The 13,017-nt window shown below is 37.6% G+C and overlaps 1 protein-coding gene and 1 long non-coding RNA gene across 5 annotated transcripts in view; both read right to left on the bottom strand.

Annotated features, from left to right (window-relative positions):
* The window catches only part of LOC110450166 (aromatic-L-amino-acid decarboxylase-like), a 35,228-nt gene continuing 22,211 nt past the window's right edge, over window positions 1-13,017 (bottom strand). For all 4 annotated transcript variants that reach the window (XM_021497479.1, XM_021497469.1, XM_021497451.1 and 1 more), the window contains exons 5-15: window positions 12,100-12,164; window positions 9,863-9,997; window positions 5,936-6,046; window positions 5,051-5,083; window positions 4,695-4,856; window positions 4,246-4,313; window positions 3,862-3,932; window positions 1,985-2,004; window positions 1,539-1,637; window positions 996-1,097; window positions 1-715 (exon numbers count right to left, since the gene is read on the bottom strand). In XM_021497479.1, the coding sequence (XP_021353154.1) occupies window positions 206-715; window positions 996-1,097; window positions 1,539-1,637; window positions 1,985-2,004; window positions 3,862-3,932; window positions 4,246-4,313; window positions 4,695-4,856; window positions 5,051-5,083; window positions 5,936-6,046; window positions 9,863-9,997; window positions 12,100-12,164 (1,376 nt within the window). In that variant the 3' untranslated portion in view covers window positions 1-205. The remainder of the gene's footprint in view (window positions 716-995; window positions 1,098-1,538; window positions 1,638-1,984; window positions 2,005-3,861; window positions 3,933-4,245; window positions 4,314-4,694; window positions 4,857-5,050; window positions 5,084-5,935; window positions 6,047-9,862; window positions 9,998-12,099; window positions 12,165-13,017) is intronic.
* Window positions 6,679-9,837, bottom strand: LOC110450181. The gene is made up of 3 exons (XR_002462942.1): window positions 9,163-9,837; window positions 7,588-9,125; window positions 6,679-7,499 (listed from the first exon to the last, which is right to left on the bottom strand). It is a non-coding gene; the product is annotated as an uncharacterized LOC110450181 (long non-coding RNA).

The raw sequence follows: 13,017 nt of genomic DNA, 5'->3' as shown, positions 1-13,017 counted from the left end.
ATATGTATGTTTAACTATGCTCTCAGGAACACTATTTATTTTGAAATTAATATTAAATAGTGCACAAGACTATTTCAACGTAAGGTCATAAAACAGAAAGTCAGAGATCTGTCCGACATAGATTACCAAACTATATTAATCCAGTGTCCATGAACAGCAACTTCAAGAAAGCATTCTCATTGACTAGTGGTGATCGGCATTACAATCAAAAATTAAATATAGGTTCATCGAACGAGAGTGGATTCCGTTTACTACATGACTCGCTCATGTATCTTCGTCGACCTTCCCGTGAGAATCCCCTGGCCTTCGGGTCGTAACACTTCGGGTCGGATATCATCCTCTGGAAAGTGCTCCTTCGGAACATCACACTTCTCATCCTGGTGCTAGACTCGTCGAAAATGATATCATTGTCAAACTCCATGAAGGCGTTATCTCCTTCTTCGTCCTCCTCTGACGTCTCCTCCGATCTCTCCTCCTCGTCTGACTCAGATGTCCGATATTCACTTACCGACTTTTCTACTGACGGTCTGGCTAAGAGAGTCGACGCTATTGCCGAAATAGCTTTCCAAGCAAATTCTATGTCGTTCTCGTTAGCGTTTTCGGCACAAAGAGCGAAGCGAATGACGTAGTTCTTGTTGATCAAGGCCGGTACCATGTGCAGCTGTCCCGATTCATTGATTAGTCTATTTAACTTCTTCGTAAGTGAGTTTGGTCCCTTGAAACACAAAACAAATTCATAGCATGATAATCATAATATAGCAGCAATTTACAATCCATACATACTATATTATTACATCATCATCACTCGTACGAGAGGAAAGGTGAGATAATGATTTTTAGCCAAATCGCGTTTTAAATTAAAAAAAGTCGATGATACCAAAAGCAAACTTGAAGATCCTTTTTATCCATTGAGTGAAAACTAAGGGAAAAGTGAAAATGAAAAAGTCATGAACCCCCGTTTAAAATGAAGTCAACAGAAACATATAACGCTTTACCTTTAGTCGGAAGCACACAAGTCCCATATTGACAGGAGCGGATACTTCAAATCTGGCGTCATTCTTCACGTATGTTTCAAACAATTGCGCTAGTTTGATGTGCTGAAAAAATATAATGAATTTATTATATTGTTTTCAAAAAGTGAATGTTAATGTTTCATGTATTTCGAGTGTACCTGACTATTCTGGCCCCATTCGCACTAACGTTCATTCACTGAATAGCAACGAAAGAGTAATTGGAGTTATGGAAAAATCTTAAACTTTTCATTACTTTAGCAATGCGTTTCTATAAAATGCCTTAGACTAGGAATTTTCTTTCAGTTAAGGAACGCTTATGAACTTGAGCCACGTTGATAAAACAATTACATTAATCTCAAATATTAATAATTTAAACTACTTATTTGGCAAACACAATATTATTTTATACACATGCTGTTTCAATAGATAAAGAAATATAGTCGAAACCATTCTATATGTAAAAAACTGTGTTAAATTACGCAAGATAAACTGAATAACAAAACTCATTTATCTTACAGAACCTACCTTCCTTATATAAGCCTGAAGACCAGTCACACCGTACGATCGGATCACAAACCAAAGCTTTAGAGCTCTAAACCGCCTACTTAACGGGATCCCCCAATGCTGAAAGATAAACAAATAGCTATAACAATCAACATTGCAATACTTTAACCTGATGTCTCAATTATGGAAGGAAAACAAAATATAACGAATTCCCCGTTATTGAAAAAAACTAAATAGCTATATCTATCTGCATAACAATATTTTGTGTTAAAAGATTTTACAATGATGTTAGGTAACCAAATGGCTATTCCAATCTCTTTTACAATATTTCAATCCGTTATAATATTTTAAAACGAAAGTAACCTTCCTATTCTGAGTTTGTTTTTAGAAATTGTCTTTGAAGGTTACTAAGATAATATATGTTTATGGTAAGAAACAAGTTTGTAGTATAGAGGTATTATACATACCCGGAGATCGATAGTTTGATCTGAAATTTGAAAAACACCATAATGATTTTAATCACTAAACAATAAAAGTGCAAATATTTGCAAACACACACACACACACACACACAAAACACACCAAACAAACAAACTATCTATAAACAGGTCACATTTAAGAGACTTAGTGAGTATATGTCTGGTTCCTCTTGCGAAAATAAACAAGAGGCCCAATGGGCTGCATCGCTCACCTGGAATAAATATCACACTTGTAACCTTAAAAGTGTTCTAAAATAAAGCTACAGGCAAATTAAGTCATTATGTTGAACAAATTTTATAGCCTTTCATCACAGGATGCAACTTGCAAAGTATCAACATCCTAGGACCCATGGTTATTCAGAAGAGGTCGTTTAAAGATTTTAAACAAATTTGACCCCTGTGACCTTGAATATAAGTCAAAGTCATTCACTTTAACAAACATAGTAGTCCTTGATCCCAGCATGCTACTGACTAAATATCAACATCCTGAGCCTTTTGGTTATTCAGAACAAGTTGTTTAAATATTTTGAGCATATTTGCTCCTTGTGACCTTGAATATGATTCGAGGTCATCCATTTAAACAAACTTGGTAGCCCTTGATCCTAGTATGCTACTGACTAAATATCATCACCCTGGGCATTTTGGTTATTCAGAAGAAGTTGTTTAATGTTTTTCACATATTTGACCCCTGTGACCTTGAATATAGGTGAAGGTTATTCATTTGAACAAACTTGATAGCCCTTTATCCCAGCATGCTACTGGCCAAATATCATCACCCTGTGCATGTTGGTTATTCAGAAGAAGTTGTTTAAATTTTTTAACATATTTGACCCCTGTGACCTTGAATATGGGTGAAGGTCATTCAGTTGAACAAACTTTGTAGCCCTTCATCTCAGCATGCTACTGGCCAAATATCATCACCCTGTGCGTTTCGGTTATTCAGAAGAAGTTGTTTAATGTTTTTCACAAATTTGACCCCTGTGACCTTGAATATTGGTGAAGGTCATTCATTTGAACAAACTTGATAGCCCTTTATCCCAGCATGCTACTGGCCAAATATCATCACCCTGGGCATTTTGGTTATTCAGAAGAAGTTGTTTAAAGTTATTCTAAGACAATTGACCCTTGTGACCTTGAATATAATTGAAGGTCATTCATTTGAACAAACTTGGTAGCCCGTCACCCAAGCATGCTACTGGCCAAATATCATCTCCCTGGGCAGTTTGGTTATCGAGAAGAAGATGTTTAAAGTGTTTAACATATTTGACCCCAGTGACCTTGAAAATGGGTGAAGGTCATTAATTTTAACAAACTTTGTAGTCCTTCATCCCAGTTTGCTTCTGGCCAAATATCATCACCCTAGGCCTTTTGGTTATTAAGAAGAAGTCGTTTAAAGTAAAATATTGAAGCCGGACGACGGACGGACGGACGGACGGACGGACGGACGGACGGACGCCGCGCCACGGCATAAGCTCACTTGGCACTTCGTGCCAGGTGAGCTAAAAATCGATTATGCGGCATAATTTTAGCAGATTATATAGCATGCAAATATGAATAATACCTCTATGTCTGTTTAAAAAATGCTATATTAATTACCATGAGACTTTATTACTGATAAAATAAATATGTCATGGCATTGTGACGCCGCATCGAAGAAAAAAAAATACAGGAAATTAAAAGGCCGCCTCAACGTCGTCAGTTTGATTTCAAGTATTTCAAATGTTTTTGTTTTGCAAGAAAAAACGACCCCGTATTCGTTTTCATTCGAACTATATAAAAAGAGCCTAGACGCTTTACCATTAGCTCTCGCTCACGAAAACATCTAGGGGCCAGACTTGTTCTAAAACGAAACATATTGATCATACCTTCATGTTTGTGTTGTAGATACAGAGGATCCACCGTCATTGATGACGTCAGCATCAGTCTATCCCTAACCCTGCAATGTTAAGTTGGCATGGATACAATGTAATACGGAAACATGAGGTCTGTAGTACAAAACTCGATAAAGAGGAGACAACTCTTATCGACTTCAGTTCTCCCCTTTTTTCAGCCAGAATACTTTGTTTGATCTAGTCTACATATAAAGGTTAATAAAACAAATGAGTTACTGAAGTTGCAATTTAAGTTGAAACGTAAAATTTTGATTTATGATCAATATATTATAGTATAATATAAAACTTCATAATAACATATGATACTGCATTATATAATATGACATAATTGCCGGTCATTCATTGACAAATATTTACCACAATAGAGAACAGTCAAAGTTCACCAGCATCCATTTATTTGGATTACAACTAAAAGATGTTAAATTCTGAAACAAACAAAAAGCGTCATAATAATTTATTTGTCATTTTCAGTCATTGGATTTAAAAACAAAAATATATATCACAAATTAAGAAATATTCAGTGCATAAACATATATGTTCATTAATACAGTTAAATCCCAATTTCATTATTAAAACTAGCACGTTAATTGTTTTATTGCTAACGACAAACAATATAACGATTATAATACTAATAACATAACAATATCCATTCAACGTATGCATGATCGACGCTGCTTTCCTTCGATTTAATATAAAAAACTGATCACATTAAAAACATCCATGAAAATAGTTATTTTGATAATAAACAAATCCCCAAATTGTAATTATTAGCATTATTATTATAGTGTTATATGCGGTTTGCGCACCTCTGCCCCTTTGATAAGATGCTGGAACTCTGGACAGATGAGGGCATTCCCTGCATACGCTGCATCCACGTGCAGCCAGATGTTCTCTCGGACACACACCTCCCCTAGCTCGGCTATATTGTCAAATGAACAGCACGCAGTGGTCCCTAGGGTGGCGCATACCTATAAGGAACAGACATGGCCTTGTTGTAAAACACACGTGACGCAATAATGATTTCGTCAATTATGAATACAAGATAAACAAATCTGTTATTTGTTTATAGTTATGAATGCAGACGAAAATAATAATTTTCGCGACATTCGATGACTATTCAGTCTATATAGTATTATCAATAGAGTGAGTTAAGAAGACTTACATAAAATGGAATGAATCCTAGTTTTTTATCCTCCTGTAAAATAAGACAAAATAATCAGCCATCATGTAAACAAGCTATATATTGTTTTGCGTTAATTGAAGTTTGCTTGAAGTGCTAATAAAATGAACATGGTGTTGTATTACCAGGGCCGCTTTCGTTTATCGCGATATAAAGCGGTCATTTATGAAATAAGATCTGACCTAGTAATGTGAAACTGCATGCTTTCAGACGAGTCTTAAAAGAACCTTGCAAGGCCTATATATACCCAAAAATGTTACTTTTGAAAAATGGCAATTCGGTTGTTTCGTATAAACGAACAGGCTCAAATCTTACTGAATGCGCTAGCATTCTCAAAATAGATTGTACATGATTAACACAATAAGTTTATGTTTGTTATACAAGGTGTAAAGATTCAAAATCAGCACCATTACTCGTGTCAATAAACATTATCAATATAATTTTTATGAGAAACTTTTTCACGCATTTTTTTTTTTGATGGGTTTACCGCAAACATGCTTAAAATTATGACAAATTCTACATTAGTATAAATATCGATGACAGAAAATATAAGCTATCCTCTTAATGATCACGACCACACACGACATTTGTCTATGTACATTATGTTTACTTTCTCTCTGGGATTGCTTTTAGAGACAGGTTTGATTGTGCCAGTGATTTGCTGTTTTCAAAATTTAACAATATAAGTATAGTGCAATGTTAAAATATTATAATGCAATTTACAGTGAAACTCGTCTAAATCTCAATATAATTTTAAAAGGCAGGATGGTATTTAAAAATGAGTATTACTGGCGACGTGGAGCGTATAAATGATATAGGAAAACAATAATAGACAGGTGGGTTACTGACTCACAGGGGTTACCTTACCTGTATTGCCGCCTCCAGAACATTGCCTCTCAATGACAAGTTATCGTCGACATCAAGTTGTCTAAGGTGTACAAACCCCAGCATCCCGGCCTTCTCCACACAGGAATGCGACTACAATGTACAGTTAGCATCGTGTGACGTTAAAAATTATTTCTTATACTAATTTAAGTTATCACAATGAAGACATGTTTCATGCCTGTGATAATAATTACTTTATATATTATGTGCTTGCACAGTTATAGTTTAAGCATTCAAGTTTCTTCCCTTCATATGGTAAACGGTCGTTGTGATAAATTTTTAACTATAGAGTTATCCCCCCTTATTGGTCTCGTCTTGGAATGGTGGAAAATCGCCGAAGCGAAAAGCCACACAAAAAGACGTTTGTCAAAGAAATATGGCTTTGTAGCACAAGTTTGATTTGTTGTAATGGTGTTTACGTCATATTTAACAGTTTGCAGTTGGTATGCATGTCGATGATGATCGATTGGCTCCGATAATGTTTTTTTGGACCGTTCTGTTTATGTTTGGAAATAATGGCGCTAAGCAGTACCATGCGTTTTATCAAATTATGCCTACCTACGTCCTCATTATTGAATTGATTTTAATTACTATGCGTTGCAAAGAGTCGTGCTTGTTCGGTTTATTTCATTCTGTCAGCTTTTTTATCGTCTCGCCTGCTCCCAAATACCTCGCATGAAGGTGAGGGAGGGAGGGAGGGGGGGGGGGGGGNAACAGTAGTTGCTTTGATCCGTGCACTCTCTTCTCCAATTCTTTTGAGCACGTCAGTTGGTATATTTGAGGCAATCACAAATCTACTGTTAAAAGTAGCAACAGCAGATTATCTATACCTATTCTAAAAAAGCACAGATGGTTCGTATTAATACATCAAATATTCAGAGATGTATACAATAAGACCTAGTAAGCCAGAGGTCTCGGGTTCGACTCCTAGCGGAGGCATTGAAAAGATAATGACCTCTGTTATATTGTATTTATATCGTAGATATGGAATTTGAATTAATACGAGGCTTTGTGGTGATAGCTATTAAACGACTTAAACAAATGAGTTTCATTTTTTATTTATTTTCAAAGTGCATTCAGATCAAAAGGTCACAATGGAAGGGGTTGTTTTCATATGTAACTTTTTAAAACTACTTAAGCGAAGCAACATTCCTTGAAAATTGATGCTGCTTACTTCAGTGAATATCCTCTTCACAAAGCTAATGATAAAGTACTGGTACAATACTTTGGTTTTGTTCTGTTTCAAGCCATATCATCATCTAATGTGATTAAAAGACGTATTTCCATGTTTGTAACGTAATCTTGCAAGTGTGTAGGTGTCCTTGAGGCTGGGTATGTGGAAGTACTTGCCTCCTTGTGATAGCCAATGCCGACATCATACTGTTACCTCGCTGAATGCCATCCAACACAGTAATCTACCAGGGGACATTATACTGTTACCTCGCTGAAAGCCATCCAACACAGTAATCTACCAGGGGACATTATATTGTTACCTCGCTGAAAGCCATCCAACACAGTAATCTACCTGGGGACATTATACTGTTACCTCGCTGAAAGCCATACAACACAGTAATCTACCCGGGGACATTATACTGTTACCTCACTGAAAGCCATCCAACACAGTTATCTGTTACCTCGCTGAAAGCCATCCAACACAGTAATCTACCAGGGGACATTATATTGTTACCTCGCTGAAAGCCATCAAACACAGTAATCTACCCGGGGACATTATATTGTTACCTCGCTGAAAGCCATCCAACACAGTAATCTACCCGGGGACATTATACTGTTACCTCGCTGAAAGCCATCCAACACAGTAATCTACCCGGGGACATTATACTGTTACCTCGCTGAAAGCCATCCAACACAGTAATCTACCCGGGGACATTATACTGTTACCTCGCTGAAAGCCATCCAACACAGTAATCTACCCGGGGACATTATACTGTTACCTCGCTGAAAGCCATCCAACACAGTAATCTACCCGGGGACATTATACTGTTACCTCGCTGAAAGCCATCCAACACAGTAATCTACCCGGGGACATTATACTGTTACCTCGCTGAAAGCCATCCAACACAGTAATCTACCCGGGGACATTATACTGTTACCTCGCTGAAAGCCATCCAACACAGTAATCTACCCGGGGACATTATACTGTTACCTCGCTGAAAGCCATCCAACACAGTAATCTACCCGGGGACATTATACTGTTACCTCGCTGAAAGCCATCCAACACAGTAATCTACCCGGGGACATTATACTGTTACCTCGCTGAAAGCCATCCAACACAGTAATCTACCCGGGGACGTTATACTGTTACCTCGCTGAAAGCCATCCAACACAGTAATCTACCCGGGGACATTATACTGTTACCTCGCTGAAAGCCATCCAATACAGTAATCTACCCGGGGACGTTATACTGATACCTTGCTGAAAGCCATCCAACACAGTTATCTACCCGGGGACATTATACTGTTACCTCGCTGAAAGCCATCCAACACAGTAATCTACCCGGGGGACGTTATACTGATACCTCACTGAAAGCCATCCAACACAGTAATCTACCCGGGGACATTATACTGTTACCTCGCTGAAAGCCATCCAACACAGTAATCTACCCGGGGACATTATACTGTTACCTCGCTGAAAGCCATCCAACACAGTAATCTACCCGGGGACATTATACTGTTACCTCGCTGAAAGCCATCCAACACAGTAATCTACCCGGGGACATTATACTGTTACCTCGCTGAAAGCCATCCAACACAGTAATCTACCCGGGGACATTATACTGTTACCTCGCTGAAAGCCATCCAACACAGTAATCTACCCGGGGACATTATACTGTTACCTCGCTGAAAGCCATCCAACACAGTAATCTACCCGGGGACATTATACTGTTACCTCGCTGAAAGCCATCCAACACAGTAATCTACCCGGGGACATTATACTGTTACCTCGCTGAAAGCCATCCAACACAGTAATCTACCCGGGGACATTATACTGTTACCTCGCTGAAAGCCATCCAACACAGTAATCTACCCGGGGACGTTATACTGTTACCTCGCTGAAAGCCATCCAACACAGTAATCTACCCGGGGACATTATACTGTTACCTCGCTGAAAGCCATCCAACACAGTAATCTTCCCGGGGACATTATACTGTTACCTCGCTGAAAGCCATCCAACACAGTAATTACTGTTACCTCACTGAAAGCCATCCAACACAGTAATCTACCCGGGGACATTATACTGTTACTTCGCTGAAAGCCATCCAACACAGTAATCTACCGGGGACGTTATACTGATAACGGATATGTGCTATAATTATAATATAGAATTTAAAATAATCATATCGAACTTTTCCTTTTTGCATCGAATAGCATTTAGAAATCTTGTTAAAGGTAAGCGTTTTTAACACACAACTTTTATGAAATATGACTTTTTTATATGCGTTTTGTATGTAGCTACCATACTTCTTTCACATTTTGTAAACGTGTTGAAAAGACACTTATTTAAGAAAGGTTTTATTGTCTACTACACGTATGAACAATAATACCTTGGTTGTGTGATATTTAGAAGTAAAGATCAAACTCGTAGTGTGATATGATTGGCGAAACATTCACAGTTTCAGGAAAGAGTCACATCTTCTAATTATATCTTAATTAGGAGCTCTCTTTTGGTCAGACAAATCGAATTGGATTTTTTTTTAAAGTTAACTGCAATTAAAACATAAAGGGAAATGGAAATAAGGAATATTGATAGTTGACAATGTACTAAAGTAAACCCAATTTCCAATGCACTTGTTATTTCTATCTTATTAAAATAATTGTTCAATTTTGATTGTTCACTACAAAACGTATATAAGAAAATAATGTATCGATAGAGTAACCTAGATATACGTACAAGTTTGGAGCAGTACGCCACCAGCTTGGGTAGATTGGTGGCGTTCCGGAACAGTGGAGACATGCTCTCTCTTTCCTGTAGAGCGTGGTGTCTGGCCGCGAGTAACGTCACTAAAATACACTCGCTGGCCGACCCCTGAAAATAACCAGTCGTTCGTAAAATAAACCGCATCACTGCCGCGTCACTGCCGAGTGTCTCGTTTCTCCCTAAAGGTATACACCAGTCCCGGATATCAAGAATATCATAACCCATCACCTGTATCATCTGTGAAATAAATTCAAGTCCCCACCCTCCCTTGGGATTTCATTTAGATCTTTATCTATTTTACGAGAATCACAAAAAGTCTATTGGCTACTTGTTGGTCTGATATAAAGGTGAATACTACAAACACATACAAAGGTAAATAAGAATATACTGGCGAAAATTATAGTTATTTATATACCCTGTGAAATGGGTAATAAGTATTGTTGATATTTTTTGACTTGCTAGGACAGTGCTAAAGTTTACTGGTAACAGTTGGCGGTGAACTATAGGGGCTGTAACGCGCATTCAAACTTGTTTACAGGAGTGCTGTGTTATGCTCGGTTGGTAAATTAAGTGTAGGTGAATGAGCGATGTAACGCTCACTTACACATTAGTCTTAAACTGAGTCTTTGAACGGATGCATGGACACCAGATTGGCACGTTACATCATAACGTTAATACACTTAATCCCTCCCTTACTGTACCAGATACCCTTCACATCCAGCGTCTCTGATAAGGATAGTATCAGAACCCAAGTGCACCTGCACTTGTTGATGAGGGTGTGATGGTGGTGTGAATAAAAAGATTGTAAATGATAACGCGAGAGAAATGCATGTGTTCAAAGGCATAAATCAGCAGGTCAGAATTCTATAAAAGTAACGTGTTTTTTTTAGTTCGGCTTGTAAAAGATATGAAGTATAAATTTAATACCCAGGTCGAAATTTTAAACTGCAAAATAGAGAAGCAAGATATGAGACCAATACGTTCAATATACAGATGAAACAATGTTGTTATAAAACAAGACTAATATACAATATTTAGAATGAAACATTTCTGATGAAGTTTAGTAAACACTCGATAACCAGTCTTCTTACCCAGACAAGCTAACACATCTAGTCTGAGTATTCCAGTTCATCCAGATAGCACTAATCTATTCATTCCACTGCATTGCCCAGTTCATCCAGCAAGCACTAATCTGATTATCCTATAACCCAACCTCGTTTATCTATCCACCTTTCATCTGATTATCCCACTTCACTGCCAAAATCATCCAACCGCCTCTAAATTGATAATCCCATTTCCCTGCCAAGTTCATTTAGCAACAACTTATCTGACTATCCCAATTCCCTACCCAGTACATCCAGCCACCACTAATCTCATTATCCCACTACCCTGCTCAATTCATCCAGCCACCACTAATTTGATTACCCTACTTCCCTGCCTAAACCATCCAGCCGGCTCTAAATTGAAAATTCCAATTTCCTGCCCAGTTCATTATCCTACTACCCTGCCTAAACCATCCAGCCGCCTGTGTATTGATAATCCCACTTCTCTGCCAAGTTTATTTAGCAACCACTTATCTGACTATCCCAATTCCCTACCCAGTACATCCAGCCAACGCTAATGTGATAATCCTACTTTCATTTATCGGAGTATCCTACTTCCCTGCTCAATTCATCCAGCCACCACTAATCTCATTATCCCACTACCCTGCTCAATTCATCCAGCCGCCACTAATTTGATTACCCTACTTCCCTGCCTAAACCATCCAGCCGGCTCTAAATTGATAATCCCACTTCTCTGCCAAGTTCATTTAGCAAACACTTATCTGACTATCCCAATTCCCTACCCAGTTCTTCCAGCCACCGCTAGTTCGAAAATCCTATTACCCAGCCTCGTTAATCCAGCAACCAGTTATCTGATTACCTCACTACCCAGCTCTGATAATCACTTATATGTATCAGATTTCTGCACGTTCCATTCTCATTAGTCCTGGTATTATTAATTTGATTATCTAAGTATTTAGACCCGTTATCAAGCCCTCACTAATCAGATAAACCCAGTTCCCAGGTTCGATAATTCCAGCCACCACATCTCTTTGCTTTGAGCGAAAGAGGTTAGATTATCATGGTAATAATTCGAAAATATAAAATGTGAAGCTGATTTAATTAAATGTCATTAACCTACCTGTATGTTCAATGTCATTAACCTACCTGTATAACACCTCCACCTTTACCTGACCCGTGGAGGAAAAATTTCGGTAGACCCATCATTTTGCCTGTTAAAGAAATAGCTTAATTCCAATTATTCATCAAACATACGGAACATTTTCACTTGTGTGTTAATTTCTTTTGTTTGAGGATTAGGTCGTCGCCATGTGTGGAAGCAATGTGTAGAATACAATGATAGGAGATGTGTGGTATTTGTAGAATATTTTGGCATTGATGTTAACCATATCCTGATTTATCCTCTCCATCAAGTAAACTACATTTAGTGTATTATAGGGTTTAGAAACAAGATGCATTCTCATTATCAAAGTACAGACGAAACATGCCAGACTGGTATTCACTATATCTCTATAATATATGTTCTTTCTATAACATTGAGGTGGGGTTAGCTACGATTCATGTTTGTTCTCATAAATTGTGGTTTAAACATTATATCTAAATTATAAATAGATGTTCTCAGTATCTTACATCTCAACCATCTTGGCCTCAAGCTACAATGACAATATAGTATTGATTTCAACATACATGTTGCACAAAGTGTCCGGTCCACAACAAATAGGATTACTTGAGTTTTTGACTTATATTAGGCCGTGAATTTAGTCAAAGATATTCTACCATTATTGAGGTCAAATGGTAAGCTGTGCTGGAATAGAAATGCTTCCACTTTCCCGATTTTATTGAAGATATAAATCTGACATCCTTTGGTTATTAAGTGTTATAGAAGTATCCTTTGAGATTAGACACGAAGCTGTTCAAGCGCTTTACAACAAATCAATCATAACCAATAACCATTTACCTTGAATTTATTCTATAAAATAAATATTTTCTCTTCGGTTTAATTATTGTACAGGCTTAAGTTGATGATCAATTTACCGAGACATTAACGCAAACTTTAAAATGCCA

The sequence above is a fragment of the Mizuhopecten yessoensis genome, unplaced genomic scaffold (assembly GCF_002113885.1).
Source record: "Mizuhopecten yessoensis strain PY_sf001 unplaced genomic scaffold, ASM211388v2 scaffold523, whole genome shotgun sequence".
Taxonomy (NCBI): Eukaryota; Metazoa; Mollusca; class Bivalvia; order Pectinida; family Pectinidae; genus Mizuhopecten; species Mizuhopecten yessoensis.
The sequence above is the reverse complement of the archived record's forward strand: the minus strand, read 5'-3'. Positions and strand labels throughout refer to the sequence as shown.